Below are 15,687 nucleotides of genomic sequence, written 5' to 3'. Positions count from 1 at the left end.
ACTCTTATCTAATTAACTACCAAAAAACTGGAAGTGGTGCTATGGCACCCAAAACTGACCAAAAAAAAAAAAAAAGCCTAAATGTCACAGACACCATTTTATCTAGACTACTATCTGTTTCTCAGCCTGCACTTATGATGAAATGGAGAATTCTTTACAATCAGTAGAGAAAAATATGGAAGAGAAAGCTCAGGTTTGGTTTACATATTGTTCTGACACATCCCTGAAGGAGACTAATGAAAAGAAATCCTTCAGGTGAGAACTTTGAGTAGTGTACCTGTTTGCTTTATTGGAAAGAGAAATGGCCAACTGTTGGAATATATTGATTCACAGATGGTATAGCCAAAAGTTTCAGCAGATAGGATGAAAAAACAGAAGAAAGGTAAAATGACCCTAATGCAATTAATTGTCAAATGAAGAGTACTGAGTTAAGTATTCTAGGAACTTATTTAAGAAGAGGTCTCTGTGGACATAAAGAGTGTTCAGGGCAGGCAAGATGGAGGAAATGAGAACATAAGAGTAGAGAGCTTGGAGACCTCAAAGTTATATAAAAATCTCAATCTCAGTTTTACTGGTTGCTTCCTCATAAAAGGTCTCAAAGCTCCACTAAAGAATCAGATTGGGGCTGGGAAGGTGGCTCGGTGGTAGAGCGATTGCCTTGCATGCCTGAGGCCCTGGGTTCAATTCCTCAGCACCACATAAGCAGAAAAAAATAATCCCGAAGTGGCGCTGTGGCTCAAGTGGTAGAGTGCTGAAGAGCTGAGGGACAGCGCCCAGGCCCAGAGTTCAGGCCCCATGACTGGACCCCCCCCCCCCAAAAAAAAAATCAGATATTCAGGGTAATTAAAAATACACAAGAAAAGCACATTATTTTGAATTTAGAAGCTTTGAAAGAGTGAACTTCTTTCCACTACCTAAGTAGGTGTTAGATAAACTGTGGAGCTCTTTAGCCTTTAATATTAATATATAAAATGGAGATGAGAGTACACATCCTATCTATTATGAAAAAGTAAATAGGATAAGGGCTAGGCACAGTGGCTCATACCTGTAATTCCAGCTACTTACCAAGACCCTATCTCAATTAGTAAGCCAACAGGTAGGCTGGAGCATGTCTCTTGTCCTAGCTACACATGAAACCCAAACTGAAAAATAACTAAAGCAGAAAAGGGCTGGTGACCCAGGCCCAGAGTGCAAGCCCCACGACCAACAAAAAAAGAAAGAAAGAAAGAAAGCAAGCCTTGGGTTCGATTCCTCAGCACCACATAAGCAGGAAAAAAAAAAAGCTGGAAGTGGCGCTGTGGCTCAAGTGGTAGAGTGCTAGCCTTGAGCTGAAGAGCTGAGGGACAGCGCCCAGGCCCAGAGTTCAGGCCCCATGACCGGACCCAAAAAAAAAAAAAAAAAAAGAAAAGGAAAGAAAAAAAGGGCTGGTGACATTGGCTCAGATGATAGAGTACCTGATGAGATGTTTACAACTTTATCATCATTTCTATTTTGTGCAAGAACTCAAAATGTAATTTATAAACCAAATTTTCTGTGTAGATAAGGATTTACAATGGAAAAAATACACATAATCCAAAGAATAAGCTCTGTATTCACGCTACTATACCTTGAGGAACATCCTTAGGAGGGGAATATTTCTTCTTCTTTATAATAACATCTTTATTTTTAACTTGTCTAGTTCCAGGTGATGCCCTAATAATGTAACAAATTTCTGGTTCATCTAAAGGAAACTGAAAAAAAAAAGAAAAGCAGTGATTGAATTAACTCAGGGCTATGCTTTTATTCTATTTTGTTTCCAATGTGAAGTCTTAATAACCACATGTCATAGATATTAATAGTTAAGTGTTTATTAAATGCTTACCCCATTCCAGACACTAGCTGGCATGGGTTCACCCGATTTAATATGGGTTCTGCATTCAATAGAGAATGACTATAAAACACATGCTATACTGTAGGTTGGTATTGGGTTCTGATACTTTCCTGAGATAAATAATATTACAAGTGTTTGTGTATTTATGGGTGCCTTTGTGTATGTAGATTCATTCAGTTTGAAATCTGAAACTGTCCATGCTCACTTCAATATGAAAGACTTCTTGTGTGTATGCACATGCATGCATGGGTGTGTCTAATTTATAATGCCCTGCTTTCTTTTCTTTTTTTTTTTTTTTGGTGCGGTTGTAAGGCCTGAACTCTGGGCCTGGGCGCTGTCCCTCAGCTCTTCAGCTCGAGGCTAGCACTCTACCACTTGAGCCACAGCGCCACTTCCGGCTTTTTTCTTTTTGCTTATGTGGTGCTGAGGAATGGAACCCAGGGTCTCATGCATGCAAGGCAAGTGCTCTACCACTGAGCCACCTTCCGAGCCCCTATTTTCTATTGTTTGCATACAACTTTTTCTTTCATAGGTATGGTATCTTTTCCTGCATCTGTATGCTCTTTCATCCTATCACAGAAATTGAGAAAGTGGAGCTGAAGCTAAAGTTTATAGGAGACAAGGTGCAGAGAAGATAAGGGCAAAGGAAACAGGGGTTATCAGCAATAAAAGGCTGATAAGTAGTTCATCAAAGTACTTTGCTTGAATTGTGGCTTAAAGTAGAAGTTACAAAATGCAACAGAAATGCAGGAGGTGGCTTCCAACTACATATATGTGTATGTGATGACTGTGTACCTGTCTCCCAGGGCCACAGTAACATTTATATTTTGTTTTACATGTTCCCTTAAAATAATTTCCAACTGTGGAAATCTGAAAGTTATATTTAAAAAATACAAACTGAAGGATTTTGAAATGAGAAATCCAGTATCCAGATCCTTGAAATTCATGTGACAGTTGGAAATGGGTTGTGGTTGGGAGCAATGTCATGCTCAAGTCAGTTTCACATCACAAGTAATAATCTATAGTTAATTTCAATTGGCAAATTCTGTCCTAAAGATCACTAGAGAGTACTTGTGTTATTCTCAACTGTGTGACAACTGTCTTATTGTTAAATTATACAAAATACATTTTCTTTGGAAACTTTTGTCAGTTTATACAACAGGACAACAAAGGTTTGGATAAACTTAGTATTTAAAATGCCATTGTTATTATTTAAATGTAATTTCTAATAGATGCTAGAATAAGAAAGCCTCCAAACAGGACTAATGACCTCTCTCTCCTACTCCTCTCCCAAGAAAGAACTTTGATGTCGGGTGCCAGTGGCTCACGCCTGTAATTCTAGCTACTCAGGAGGCGGAGATCTGAAGATCACAGTTCAAAGCCAGCCTGGGCAGGAAAGTCCATGAGACTTTTATCTCCAATAAAGCACTAGAAAACTGGAAGTGGTGCTGTGGCTCATGTGGTAGAGGGCTCGCCTTGAGCTGAAGAGCGTTAAGTACAACGCCCAAGCCCAGAGTTCAAGTCCCATGACCAACAAACAAAACAAAACAAAACCTTCGCTAAATATTCACTATTAAAAGCTTTTCATCCCAGAGATGGTGGCTCATGCTTGTAATCCTAGCTACTAAGAAGGCTGAGATCTGAGGATGACAGTTCAAAGCCAGCCCAGGCAGGAAAGTCCATGACACTTTTTTTTTTTTTGGGGGGGTCCGGTTGTGGGGGCTGAACTCTGGGCCTGGGCGCTGTCCCTCAGCTCTTCAGCTCAAGGCTAGCGCTCTACCACTTGAGCCACAGCGCCACTTCCGGCTTTTTTCTTTTTGCTTATATGGTGCTGAGGAATCGAACCCAGGGCCTCAGGCTTGCAAGGCAAGCGCTCTACCACTGAGCCACCTTCCCAGCCCCTCCATGACACTTTTGTCTTAAATTATTCATCAAAAAGCTAGAAGTAGAGCTGTGACTCATCTGTTACATTCCCTTTATTCTTTATTGTTATTGAGTAATCTTCTCAAACTTATAATAGTTTATGTGTCAATTTTATGTAAGTATGCCTACTCTTACTTTCTTTTGGTTATCATTTGTTATTGACCATGAAAAAAAATAGATAATTAGACTTCACGTAAATTTAAAAATTTTGTGCATCAAAAGACCCTATCAATAGTGGAAAGGCAGTCCACAGAGTTAGAGTAAATATTTACAAATCATATATCTGCTTCTTCATCCCACATAAATGATGTTAGCCTCAACTGAGTTAGACTTCTCAGAGTATCTAATACAACTATTTCAGTAGTTACAGGTAAATTGAAAATGCTACCTCATTTGAATTTTCTTGTGAACGTGATATAGGAGTGACTTCATTTGAATTAACATAATTGCTGACATTTGGAAACAGTTCTTCAAAAGTTGCTTTTCGCACTGAGGACAATTCAACCTATAAAAGAATAGGTTACTCTTTTGTACAAGTTTCAAAAGCAATTATTTTTTAAGTAATTAAGCTAAAGTTAAAAATACTATATTATTGGAAGCATTTTCTTGTGAATTTGAGTTATGAACAATTTCATATGAATGAATATAATTGTGGATGTTAGGAAATAATTTTCCAAAAATGTTTACCCATGTAAAAATCAATGTAAAGAAAGATCCTAATGATTTTTTTATGTTAAAGTTACTTCTCTTTTTTTTTTTTGGGTCTGGTCGTAGGGCCTGAACTCTGGGCCTGGGCGCTGTCCCTCAGCTCTTCAGCTCAAGGCTAGCGCTCTACACTTGAGCCACAATGCCACTTCTGGCTTTTTTCTTACGTGGTGCTGAGGAATTGAACCCAGGGCCTCGAGCATGCAAGGCAAGTGCTCTACCACTTCCAGCCCCTTAAAGTTACTTCTCAAACAGAATTTTTTGCCTTAGTATAAATCTATTTTTAATTCATCCATCCATTATATTTACTGGTTTTTACTAATGAAATTTGACTACCTGGCAACCATATCTCCCAGAACAATTTCCTTCCTTTTCTCTGTGTCTGTGTGTTGCATGCATATATGAGCCAGATATGGGGCTTGACCTCAGGACCTGAGTGCTGTCCCTTAGCTTTTTTCCCTTAATGCTGGAGCTCTACAACTTGAGCCACAGTTCCATTTCCAGCTTTTCTGTGTGTATATGTGTGATTAACTGGAGATAGGACTCTCATGGACTTTTCTTTGCCAGTGTAGCTTTGAACCTTGAACCTCAATTCTCAGACTGCAGCTAGGATTACACGTATGAGCCACCCTGTACCTGGCTTCCTTGTGTTTCTTTAAGTATAAACATACTCTAGTGTTTTGTTCTTTCCTCTCCTTATCTACCTAGGTGAATTTTTAAAAAATATTTTTTATTGAGATTAAGTGATTACATAAATTTCACAGTATGATGAGATAGTGATATTTAAAATCACAAACACATTTTAACCTTCACAAGGAAAATTGTCATTATCATGGTCTCTGATGTTTGTGAATTCTATGAGATTTAACAATACAACTATTTCTTCCATATTGGGTGGTATGTACATTTCTTTCCTTTTGCTTAGTATAAGCTGTTCCCTCTTTCCTTCTCCTTCCCTCCTTCCCATCGCTGCCCTTGAGTTGCTTAGTTCGTTTTCATCAATGTCTAGTGCAGTTGATGGGCCCCTCTGTTGTATATTTTCCCATTTCCCTCTGATTCTGTGCCCTCCTCCTAGCTCCCCTCAGATGTGCACATATCTATACCATATATATGGTCAAAAACATGGAGTCATTTAGAAATGATATGACAAATTGAGTGTAGGCTCTTTGTTTCTTGAGGTCTCTTTACTTTGTCATATCTCTTTGCATTTTGGGGAGACCATGTGCCACTTGTCTCTCTGCTCTTAAATAGTATTTCTCTCTTTTTTTTTTTTCTGATCAGTCATGGAGCTTGAACTCTGGGCCTGGGCACCACCCTCAGCTCTTTAGCTCAGGCTAGAGCTCTACCACTTGAGCCACAGCACCATTTCCCAAGGTGATTTTTTTAAATGTCTATCTCCAGAAATAGAACTGTCTTCTGAGTGCTATATTCATCTATCTATCTATCTATCTATCTATCTATCTATCTGTCTGTCTGTCTGTCTGTCTGTCTGTCTGTCTGTCTGTCTGTCTATCTATCTATCTATCATATTACTGAAATCACCATGTATTTATAAATCAAAGTTAAAAATACCTAAAAGTATGTTCAGGATCTATAAACTTTAGCTTTAAGAGGATCAAGCATGTTGACAAGCTAGATCTGACTAGGGTAATCTGGTCTCAACCAAGGCTACACCACTTTCATATATGCCTAGAATAGATTATCAGATGCACTGGGTGGAAGCTAAGAGGTAGCTACTCTTACTTACATTCTCTTCCTCTTAGGAGGACAGAAAATTTTCATGCTTCTCCATGTGTGCCTTAGATACTCTTACCACTGTCATACTAAAATGATATCCTAGAGAATTAAGTTGTCCATAGGTTCTTAACAATTAGCCATCTTTAGAGTGGCTACCTAAGGCTGACAGCTTATGTATGAAGGGTATTTGTGTGTGTGTGTATGTGTGTGTGTGTGTATGTGTGTGTGTTTTACTGCAATCTGTGGTTCAACCCAAAAGCAATTATTAGCAGATTAAGTTGGTAATAATATTTGGGCCAAAGTGGGGCACCAGTGGTTCAGGCCTGTAATCTTAGCTACTCAGGAGGCTGAGATCTGAGGATCACGGTTCAAAGCCAGCCCAGGCAGGCAAGTCCGTGAGACTCTTACCTCCGATAAACCACTAGAAGACTGGAAGGGGCAATGTGGCTCAAGTGATAGAGCACTTGCCTTGAGCTGAAGAGTGCAGGGACAGCGCCCAAGCCCAGAGTTCAAGCCTCATGACTGACAAAAAAAAAAAAAAAAAAAAAAATCGGGCCTAAAAATGCCAAGTTATTGAATATTCTCAAGGAATTTTCTGGGCCTGGGTGCTGTCCCTCAGCTCTTCAGCTCAAGGGTAGCACTCTACCACTTGAGCCACAGTATCACTTTCAGCTTTTTCTGCTTATATGGTGTTGAGGAATCGAACCCAGGGCCTCATGCGTGCAAGGCAAGCGTTCTACCACTGAGCCACCTTCCTAGCCCTTTTCAAAATATTTTAAAATACTTTCCTAGTATGTGCCCACAGAATAGGAGAAAAGAGGTGCATCTTGCTGCATTGGAAGCAGCTGCCAAGGCACAAACAGGAGGGAGAGACTGGAGGGGAAGAGGGGAAAGCAGGCGGGCAGGAGGCATTGGGGAGAAAGGGAGTGGAAGGCCAGGAGGGAAGAACCAGGGAAGAACGTGGAGACGGTGGGGAGGAAGCCGAGACCTGGCTGCAGCACCAGGAGCCCCAGGCTTTCTGGGCAGTGGGTAGGACTCAGAAAGTAGATTAAAAAAAAAAAAAAAGAAGCCGGGCGCTGGTGGCTCACGCCTGTAATCCTAGCTACTCAGGAGGCTGAGATCTGAGGATCGCGGTTCAAAGCCAGTCCGGGCAGGAGAGACCGTGAGACTCTTATCTCCAATAAACCACCAGAAAACCGGAAGTGGCGCTGTAGCTCAAGTGGTAGAGCGCTCGCCTTGAGCTGAAGAGCTGAGGGACAGCGCCCAGGCCCAGAGTTCAAGCCCCACGACCAACCAAAAAAAAAACAAAAAAGAATGGGAGAAAAGATTTGCAGATAAATAAGGATCTAGTATCCAGAATACATAAATATGCTGGTGGTTCAGGCCTATAATTGTAGCTACTCAGGAGGCTGCAGTCTAAGGATCACATACATCAAAGCCAGCTAGGGCAGGAAAGTTTGTAAGACTATCTCCAATTAAGTAAGATATGCAAGATCACAATCACAAAGAGCTATCATTTCACACCCCAAAGAATGGATGATGACAGGAGAAATCAAAACACTCATATGCGGTTGTTGGGAATGCTTTTGTTTTGTTATAGGGCTTGAATGTTTTTGTTTTAAAATAAGGATTATCTAGCCCAGGCTAGCCTCAAATACAAACTTGTTCAGACACATTTTGGAAAAAGTCTGGAAGTTACTGAAATCAGTTTTCATATAATATAGAAGTTCATTTTTAGGTAAATATCAAAGACAAACAAAAACATCCATCCACATAAAGTTGGTAAACAAATGAGATGTTTATAGCAATGTTACTCATAATAATTATAAATGGAAACAACTGAAATTTCTATCAACATATTATGCAGTCTTAAGAAGGAATGATGTATTGAAGCATGATGCTATAGGTAAATCTTTTTTTTTATTGTGAAAATACTGTTACAATTACATGGGCAAGATAATGAGTACACTTCTTATCAAGCATTGTAGCCTCCTCCTTTGTTTCCCCTTCACATCCCTTCCCATACCCCCCCCCCCCACCAAAGTTGTAACGTTCGTTTTTGACATAATGACTTGTACATCTCATTGTTGCAATGGGTCCACCTGTATCCCTATTTAAACAATTTGTTTTTTCCCTTCCTCTCCACAAATTATACCAACATCAAATACAGTGAAAGCAGGGGTTATACTGTGGGGGAGGGACATACAAAGCAACAAAGAAATAATCTTATAAATGTGTTAGAAACAATTGCCTGAAAGAAAAAAACATTTGAATACATATCTTAGCGTTCATTTCCCTAACATCAACTTATCTGACCTTTTCTGCTTGAGCTGTAGGTAAATCTTAGCAACATTGTGCTAGGGCTTGGGTAGCTTAGTGGTACACAGCTTACCTGGCTCACATAAATCCCTGTGTTTAATTACCAGGACCATAAAAACATTATGTGAAGTGAGAGAAGTTAGTCATAAAAAAGACTATAATATTTTATTCCATTTGTGTGAAATGTCCAGAACAGAACTGAAGAGCAGGGTGAAGAAGCAAGGGGTGTAGGATGTTAAGGATGTGGAGATTTTTTTCAGGAGTAATTAAAAATATTCTAAAATTAAATATGATGACAGCACATATGCAAGACTAAGCTACAAAACATGGAATAGTACACTTTAAATTGAATGCGCATTATATCACTTAAAAAAGTAAAACTTTACTGAGCACCAGTTGCTCATGTGTGTAATCCTAGCTACTCAGGAGACTAAGATCTGAGGATAGAGGTTCAGGAAAGATCGTGAGATTCTGATTTTTCAATTCACTATCAAAAAGCTGGAAGTGAGGCTGTGGCTGAAGTGGTAAAGTGCTCACCTTGAGTAAAAAAAGCTCAGGGACAGTACCTAGGGCAGGCACCAAAAAGAAAAGAATAAACAAAACTTTTAAAAGCCCACTTCAAAAAGTTATTAAACCTATATAGTTAGTTATATGAACCAGCAATTCAACTACTATTCCTAGGTATATACTAAAGAAACCAACATGTTTTCACACAAAAACTTACACACAAACTTTTATAGCAATCAAAATAGATAACAAGAAGAAACAAACACCATAAACTGAGTTGGTAAAAAAATGTGGTAGATCCATATAGTAGAATATTATTTAATCAAGGAAAAGCAATTAAGTCCTGGTGATGCTACACAACATGAATTTTGAAAATATTATGTCAAGTGAAAGAAGCCAGGCACAGTAAGCCACAAGTTACTTACATAAAATATCTAGGAAGAGCAAACCTGTAAGGATAAACTAAGCTATTAGCTTTAGAGGCTGGAAGGTGGGATAGGGAGTAAGGGGTGACTGTTAATGAGATGATAAAGTGTTCTTGAATTCCATTATGGTGATGGTTACACAATCTTGTGAGTGTACAAAAAACACAGATTTACATGTACTGTCGCATTGAATTTGAGTTCAAGTTAGATAATGAAAGCCTGTAATCCCAGCTATGCTGGAAGCTGAGATCGGGAGGATAGAGGTTCAAGACTAGTTGTAGGGCTAGGAAGGTGGCTCAGTGGTAGAGTGCTTGCTTTGCATGCAGGAGGCCCTGGGTTTGATTCCTCAGCACCATGTAAGCAGAAAAAGCTGGAAGTAGTGGTGTGGCTCAAGTGGTAGAGTGCTAGCCTTGACCTGAAGAGCTTAGGGATAGCACCCAGGCCTAGGGATCAGGCCCCACGACTAGCAAAAAACAAAAAACAACTAGTTGTAGCAAACAGTTAATGAGACTCCCTATGTCAACCAATTTCTGGGTTTGATGGTATGGGCCTGTCATCTCAGATATGTGGGAAGCTGAAATTAGAAGGATTGCAGTTCCATGCCAAAGCAAGAATGTCTAAGAAACCCCAAAACAGCAGAAAAAACTAGCATGCATCTATCATCCCTGCTACTGTGGGAAATGTAAATAAAAAGATGACAGTCTAGGCTGGCCTGGGCAAAATCTCAAAAATAGCTACAATAAAAAGGGCTAAAGCAACTGCCTTGGCAAGCATAATGCCCTGAGTTCAACCCTCCAGGACTGCCAACAAACAAAGAAAACAAACAAATTAACAAATCAAAGGACTAATAATACAGCTTCCTGAGCCAAAGAAGCTCAGGACAGGGACAGTGCCCAGGCCCTGAGTTCAAGCCCCACGGCTGGCAAAAAAAAAGAATGGTAGTTACAAGAGGCTGAATGAGGGAAGAGGCTGGGGAGGAAAAGAATAGGGAGTTACCACTTAATAGGTTACCATTTAATAGGAGTTTCAGTTTTACAAGATAGAAAATGTTCTAGAGTTGGATTGTGGTGATGGCTGAATGACCATGTAAATATACTTGAATTATGCTCTTCAACAGCTAGGATTTTAAATTTTATATTACATATATTTTGGGATAAAAAGAACAGTCGTTGGTGATACAATGTACTAATTTCTTCACATATGTAAAGCATATAAAGTACTTTTAATGCAAGTATGTTTATGCCCAATGAACATACAGATGTTTTTATCTTCAAGCAATATGTCCTTGGTATGACATAAACAGAAGAATGGGGACAGAAGTTAGAAAACAGATACCATAAATGCCAAAGGCTAACACTCACCACAAAATCGACTTTCTTTGAATATGGAGTACTTGTTAACAGGCATCTGTTCTTCTCATCAGGAATAACAGCATTTGTTTTCTATAAATGTTTATAAAATAGAGGTTGGGTGGCAGAAAAATACTTTAAACTACAAGTTAAAGTTAGTTGACTGGATCATAATAAACCAATAAAATCTTCAATCTGTTAATTTTAAGCCACTGGACAGGAAACTAAAGAATTTTCTGGTATGAGCTAGGTGAAACAGCTCCCAAGAAAACTGTATGGGGCCTAACAACTATATGAAAATATTCTGGCTGAAATTACTATTAATGTAGGAAGAGAAGCTAGTCAGTGCTGCATTAGGAAACACTGTTTGGTTACTTTATTTGTGTGTGTGTCAGTTATAGGGCTTGAACTCAGGGCCTAGGCACTGTCCTTGAGCTTTTCTTGCTCAAGGGTAGCTCTCTACCACTTTGAGCCACAGCTCAATTTCTGACTTCTGTTTTTTTAGAGGTTAATTGAATTAGAGATAAGAGGCTTGCAGATTTTTTTCTTGGCTTTGAACCCTGATCCTCAGATCTCAGCCTCTTGAGTAGTAGTAGTATAGGCATGAGCCACTAGCACCCAGCTTGGTTACCTTTTTATTGCTTATATACATATATATAGTATACATGTATACTATATATAGTATAATTTAATTACTTGTAATTTTAATACTTACATATTATATAAGTATTATTATAAATAATTATAATTATATAGCATATTATATATAATATTTTCTTAATTCCTAGCATATTATTGTACTTTTTTTTCTTGGTCCTGGGGCTGGAACTCAGGGCCTGGGCTCCGTCCCTAAGCCACTCTATGCTTAAGGCTAGCACTCTACCACTTGAACCACAGTGTCACTTTCAGCTTTTGCTGAGTAGTTTAGTGGAGATAGGAGTCTCACAGACTTTCCTGCTTGGGCTGGCTCTGAACTATGATCCACAGGTCTCAACCTCCTGAGTAGTTAGAATTACAGGAGGGAGGCACTGATGCCCAGCTGTATTTTTTCTTTTTTTCAGATCTGAGTATGGAACTCAGGGCCTTACACTTGTTAGGCAAGTGGTCTTCCACTGAGCTAAGTCCCCAAGCCCCTTATTGTACTTTCATGGAAAAGAATCATGTTGTATGGAAAGGAATTGTGTTATTTCTGAAGCTATTAAAATGTGTGTAGCAATGGGGATTGGTTTTAAATATATAATATTAAATGTATATAAAAACTTTCACGGGGGGCTGGGAAGGTGGCTCAGTGGTAGAGCACTTGCCTTGCATGCTCGAGGCCCTGGGTTCCATTCCTCAGCACCACATAAGAAAAAAGCCGGAAGTGGCGCTGTGGCTCAAGTAGTAGAGTGCTAGCCTTGAGATGAAGAGCTGAGGGACAGCACCCAGACCCAGAGTTCAGACCCCACGACCGGACCCAAAAAAAAAAAAATAAAAACTTTCACGGGGCTGGAAAGGTGGCTCAGTGGTAGAGCGCTTGCCTTGCCTTGCATGCATGAGGCCCTGGGTTTGATTCCTCAGCACCACATAAGCAAAAAGAAAAAAGCCGGAAGTGGCGCTGTGGCTCAAGTGGTAGAGTGCTAGCCTTGAGCTGAAAAGCTGAGGGACAGCGCCCAGACCCAGAGTTCAGGCCCCATGACCGGACCCCCCCAAAAAACAAAACAAAACAAAAACTTTCACTTATGGAAGTGAAGAAGTTAAAGAAACTATAATATAGAAAGTACTTGTTTTCTATTTCTTGAGGCTGCAAAAAGATAGAGACACATTTGGCAAAGCAAGAAAGAGTAAAAGAGGAGGAAAGAAAGAAAAAGATTCAATAAGTAAAAAGAACAAGGAGAGTGAGAGTCTGACTGACAGTTGGGAAAGAGGGAAGAAGAGAGGTAGAAGTGACCAGTGGGGAGCCAAGCGCCGGTGGCTCACACCTGTAATCCTAGCTACTCAGGAGGCTGACATCTGAGCGTAGCGGTTCAAAGCCAGCCTGGGCAGAAAAGTTCTTGAGACTTATCTCCAATAAACCACTAGAAAACTGGAAGTGATGCTGAGGCTCAAGCAGTAGAGCGCTAGCCTTGAGCTGAAGAGTGCAAGGACAGCGCCCAAACTCAGAGTTCAAGCCCCACGACTGACAAAAGAAAAGAAAAGAAAAGAAAAGACCAGTGGGGAAGAAATAAGATGGAGGGAAAATGAAATATGTAAAGGCAAAGGAAGAGAAAGAGTGTGGCAGATTGAGGGAAGTAGGGAGAAGAGAAGGAGAAAAAAGATGACACTAACAGAAACTTTAGCAGAGAATGAGTTATAGATGTAGGGCAGAAAAAGGAACATCAAGGGCTGGGAAGGTGGCTCAGTGGTAGAGCACTTGCTTTGCATGCATGAGGCCCTGGATTTGATTCCTCAGCACCACATAAGCAGAAAAAAAAAAAAAAAGCTGAAAGTGGTGCTGTGGCTCAAGTGGTAAAGTTAGCTCGCCTTGAGTTGAAGAGCTGAGGGACAGCACCCAGGCCCAGAGTTCAGGCCCCACAACTGGAAAACAACAACAATCAAAAAAACAAACAAAAAACAACTAAACAAAAAAAAAATCAAGACAGACAACAGGAAAGACAGCTTTTCACTGAAAGAGACAAAACACAAGACAGAAAAGATAGGTAGAAAAACACAGCAGAAAATGATAGACAAAGAGACAGCTTTATTTCTAGTAATCAGCTGCCTTTCCAACTCTTAGATTCCATAAAAAATCTTGTCTTTCCAATAAATTTCTCTTGAATAGGGATCTATTATGTTATGCCACGTGTGAAACTCAAATTTAGGGATAAAATTCTTTTAAAAAAATCACAGGAAGGGCTGGGAAGGTGGCTCAGTGGTAGAGCGCTTGCCTTGCATGCTCGAAGCCCTGGGTTCGATTCCTCAGTACCACATAAGCAAAAAGAAAAAAGCCAGAAGTGGCGCTGTGGCTCAAGTGGTAGACGCTAGCCATGAGCTGAAGAGCTGAGGGACGGCGCCCAGGCCCAGAGTTCAGACCCCACTACCGGACCCAAAAAAAAAAAAAAATCACAGGAAAAAGCCAAGTGCTAGTGGCTCATGCCAGTCTGTAATCCCAGCCACTCATGGGGCTGAGATCTGAGGATCAAGGTTTGAAATTAGTCCATGCAGGAAAGTCTGTGACACTCTTATTTCCAATTAACTACCAAAACAGTTGAAAGTGGAGCTGTGGCTCAAGCGGGTAGAGTGCTAGTCTTGAGCAAAAAAAGCCTTGAGTTCAAGCCCCAAGACTGGCACACTGAGCATGTGCACATATACATGTGCACGTGTGTGCACATACACACAATCATAGGACAGTTTGTGTTAGGCTTCTTTTTTTTCTTTCTGTTACTCTTTTTGTTTTCCTTCTGGCTTAAAATCTCTTAATTTTGAGTACAAAACAATCTGAAATAGATTATTGGGAAATTTTTTACTTAAAAATTATTATTATTTTTTAATTTTTTTGTTGGGTCCGGTCATGGGGCTTGAACTCTGGGCCTGGGCGCTGTCCCTCAGCTCTTCAGCTCAAGGCTAGCGCTCTACCACTTGAGCCACAGCGCCACTTCTGGCTTTTTTTTCTTTTTGCTTATGTGGTGCTGAGGAATTGAACCCAGGGCCTCATGCATGAAAGGCAAGCACTCTACCACTGAGCCACCTTCCCAGCCCTTAAAAATTATTTACTTAAAAATTTACTTGGTACACTGATGTAGTTTCTTAGCTATATCATCTTTCAATTTTCCTCACCTAAACCGTAAGCAGTATTCTACTCCTAGGGATTGATGAGGAAGGATCACAAATAATACCTTAAGAGAGCCTATGATGTCTGGAGAGCCGCAGATATTCAATAAGAGCTATTATCACCATCACTACTAGCCTCAGAGGGGTGCTGCTCAGCTCTCCTTAAACAAAGAACCACATGTTACACTTTAAGGAGTGTGGTTAACTGATACACCCAACTAGGACATTGTCTCATTTTCTCCTATGTTCTCCAGGACATTTTTGCATTTCTAAATCTTTCCAAGTAGTGGTTTTTCTTTTTTTTTTTTTTTTTTCAAGAATTGTGAGTTAATAAAAGACTCAAGCTTACCAACGAAAGACCCAGGGGCTCAGGCAGCAGACCTTCGGTGACTGATCTACCAGCACTGCTTTCAAAAGCAGACCTATGGTGGGATGACAGAGCCTTGATTTTTCGATGATGAGAGTTAAACTTTGTTTGAACATTTGTTTCACTATCTTCAGAATCTTTTTCAGGCTGAAACAAATTCAGAATTATGAAATGCAATACGTAGTGCCATAAAAACATTTCCAGTACGTCTCAGATGTCCTTTTATTCCTTAAAATTAAACAGAAGAATTTAGGCATACGAATTATTTTCTAAAAATAAAAATGTGCTCTAGAGTTAGGGATGTAGCTAAGTGGTACAGTGCTTGCCTAGCATACACAAGACCCTGGGTTCCATCTCTAACACTTCAAAAAACAAGCCAAACAAAACAACATCAAAAACACTTTGATTTACATCTATGTCTACATCTATATCTGGGGCTTGAACTCAAGAGTCTGGACATTGTCTCTGAGCCTTTTTAGCTCAAGACTAGCACTCAACCACTTGGGTGCCACTCTGGGCTTTTTTGGTGGTTAATGGGAGATAGAGAGTCTTACAAACGTTCCTTCCCCTCCTTCCCCAGCTGGCTTCACACCACAATGCTAAGATCTCAGCTTCCTGAGAAGCTAGGATTGCAGGTGTGAGCCATTAGCAATGTTCTATATATTTAAGGGAAAATTAATCTGTTGAAAGACATAA

General features: G+C 40.0%; 1 protein-coding gene across 1 annotated transcript in view; it reads right to left on the bottom strand.

The window, feature by feature from the left end:
* Nucleotides 1-1,592: 1,592 nt before the first annotated feature.
* Nucleotides 1,593-15,687, bottom strand: part of Meikin (meiotic kinetochore factor) — a 45,835-nt gene continuing 31,740 nt past the window's right edge. Inside the window, 3 exon segments of the mRNA XM_042688838.1 lie at nt 1,593-1,730; nt 4,182-4,298; nt 10,848-10,928. Of these exon segments, the coding sequence (XP_042544772.1) occupies nt 1,593-1,730; nt 4,182-4,298; nt 10,848-10,928 (336 nt within the window).

This window comes from Dipodomys spectabilis, unplaced genomic scaffold (genome assembly GCF_019054845.1).
Source record: "Dipodomys spectabilis isolate Male_0828 unplaced genomic scaffold, ASM1905484v1 ptg000119l, whole genome shotgun sequence".
NCBI lineage: Eukaryota > Metazoa > Chordata > Mammalia > Rodentia > Heteromyidae > Dipodomys > Dipodomys spectabilis.
This window is presented reverse-complemented; position numbering and strand designations above follow the sequence as displayed.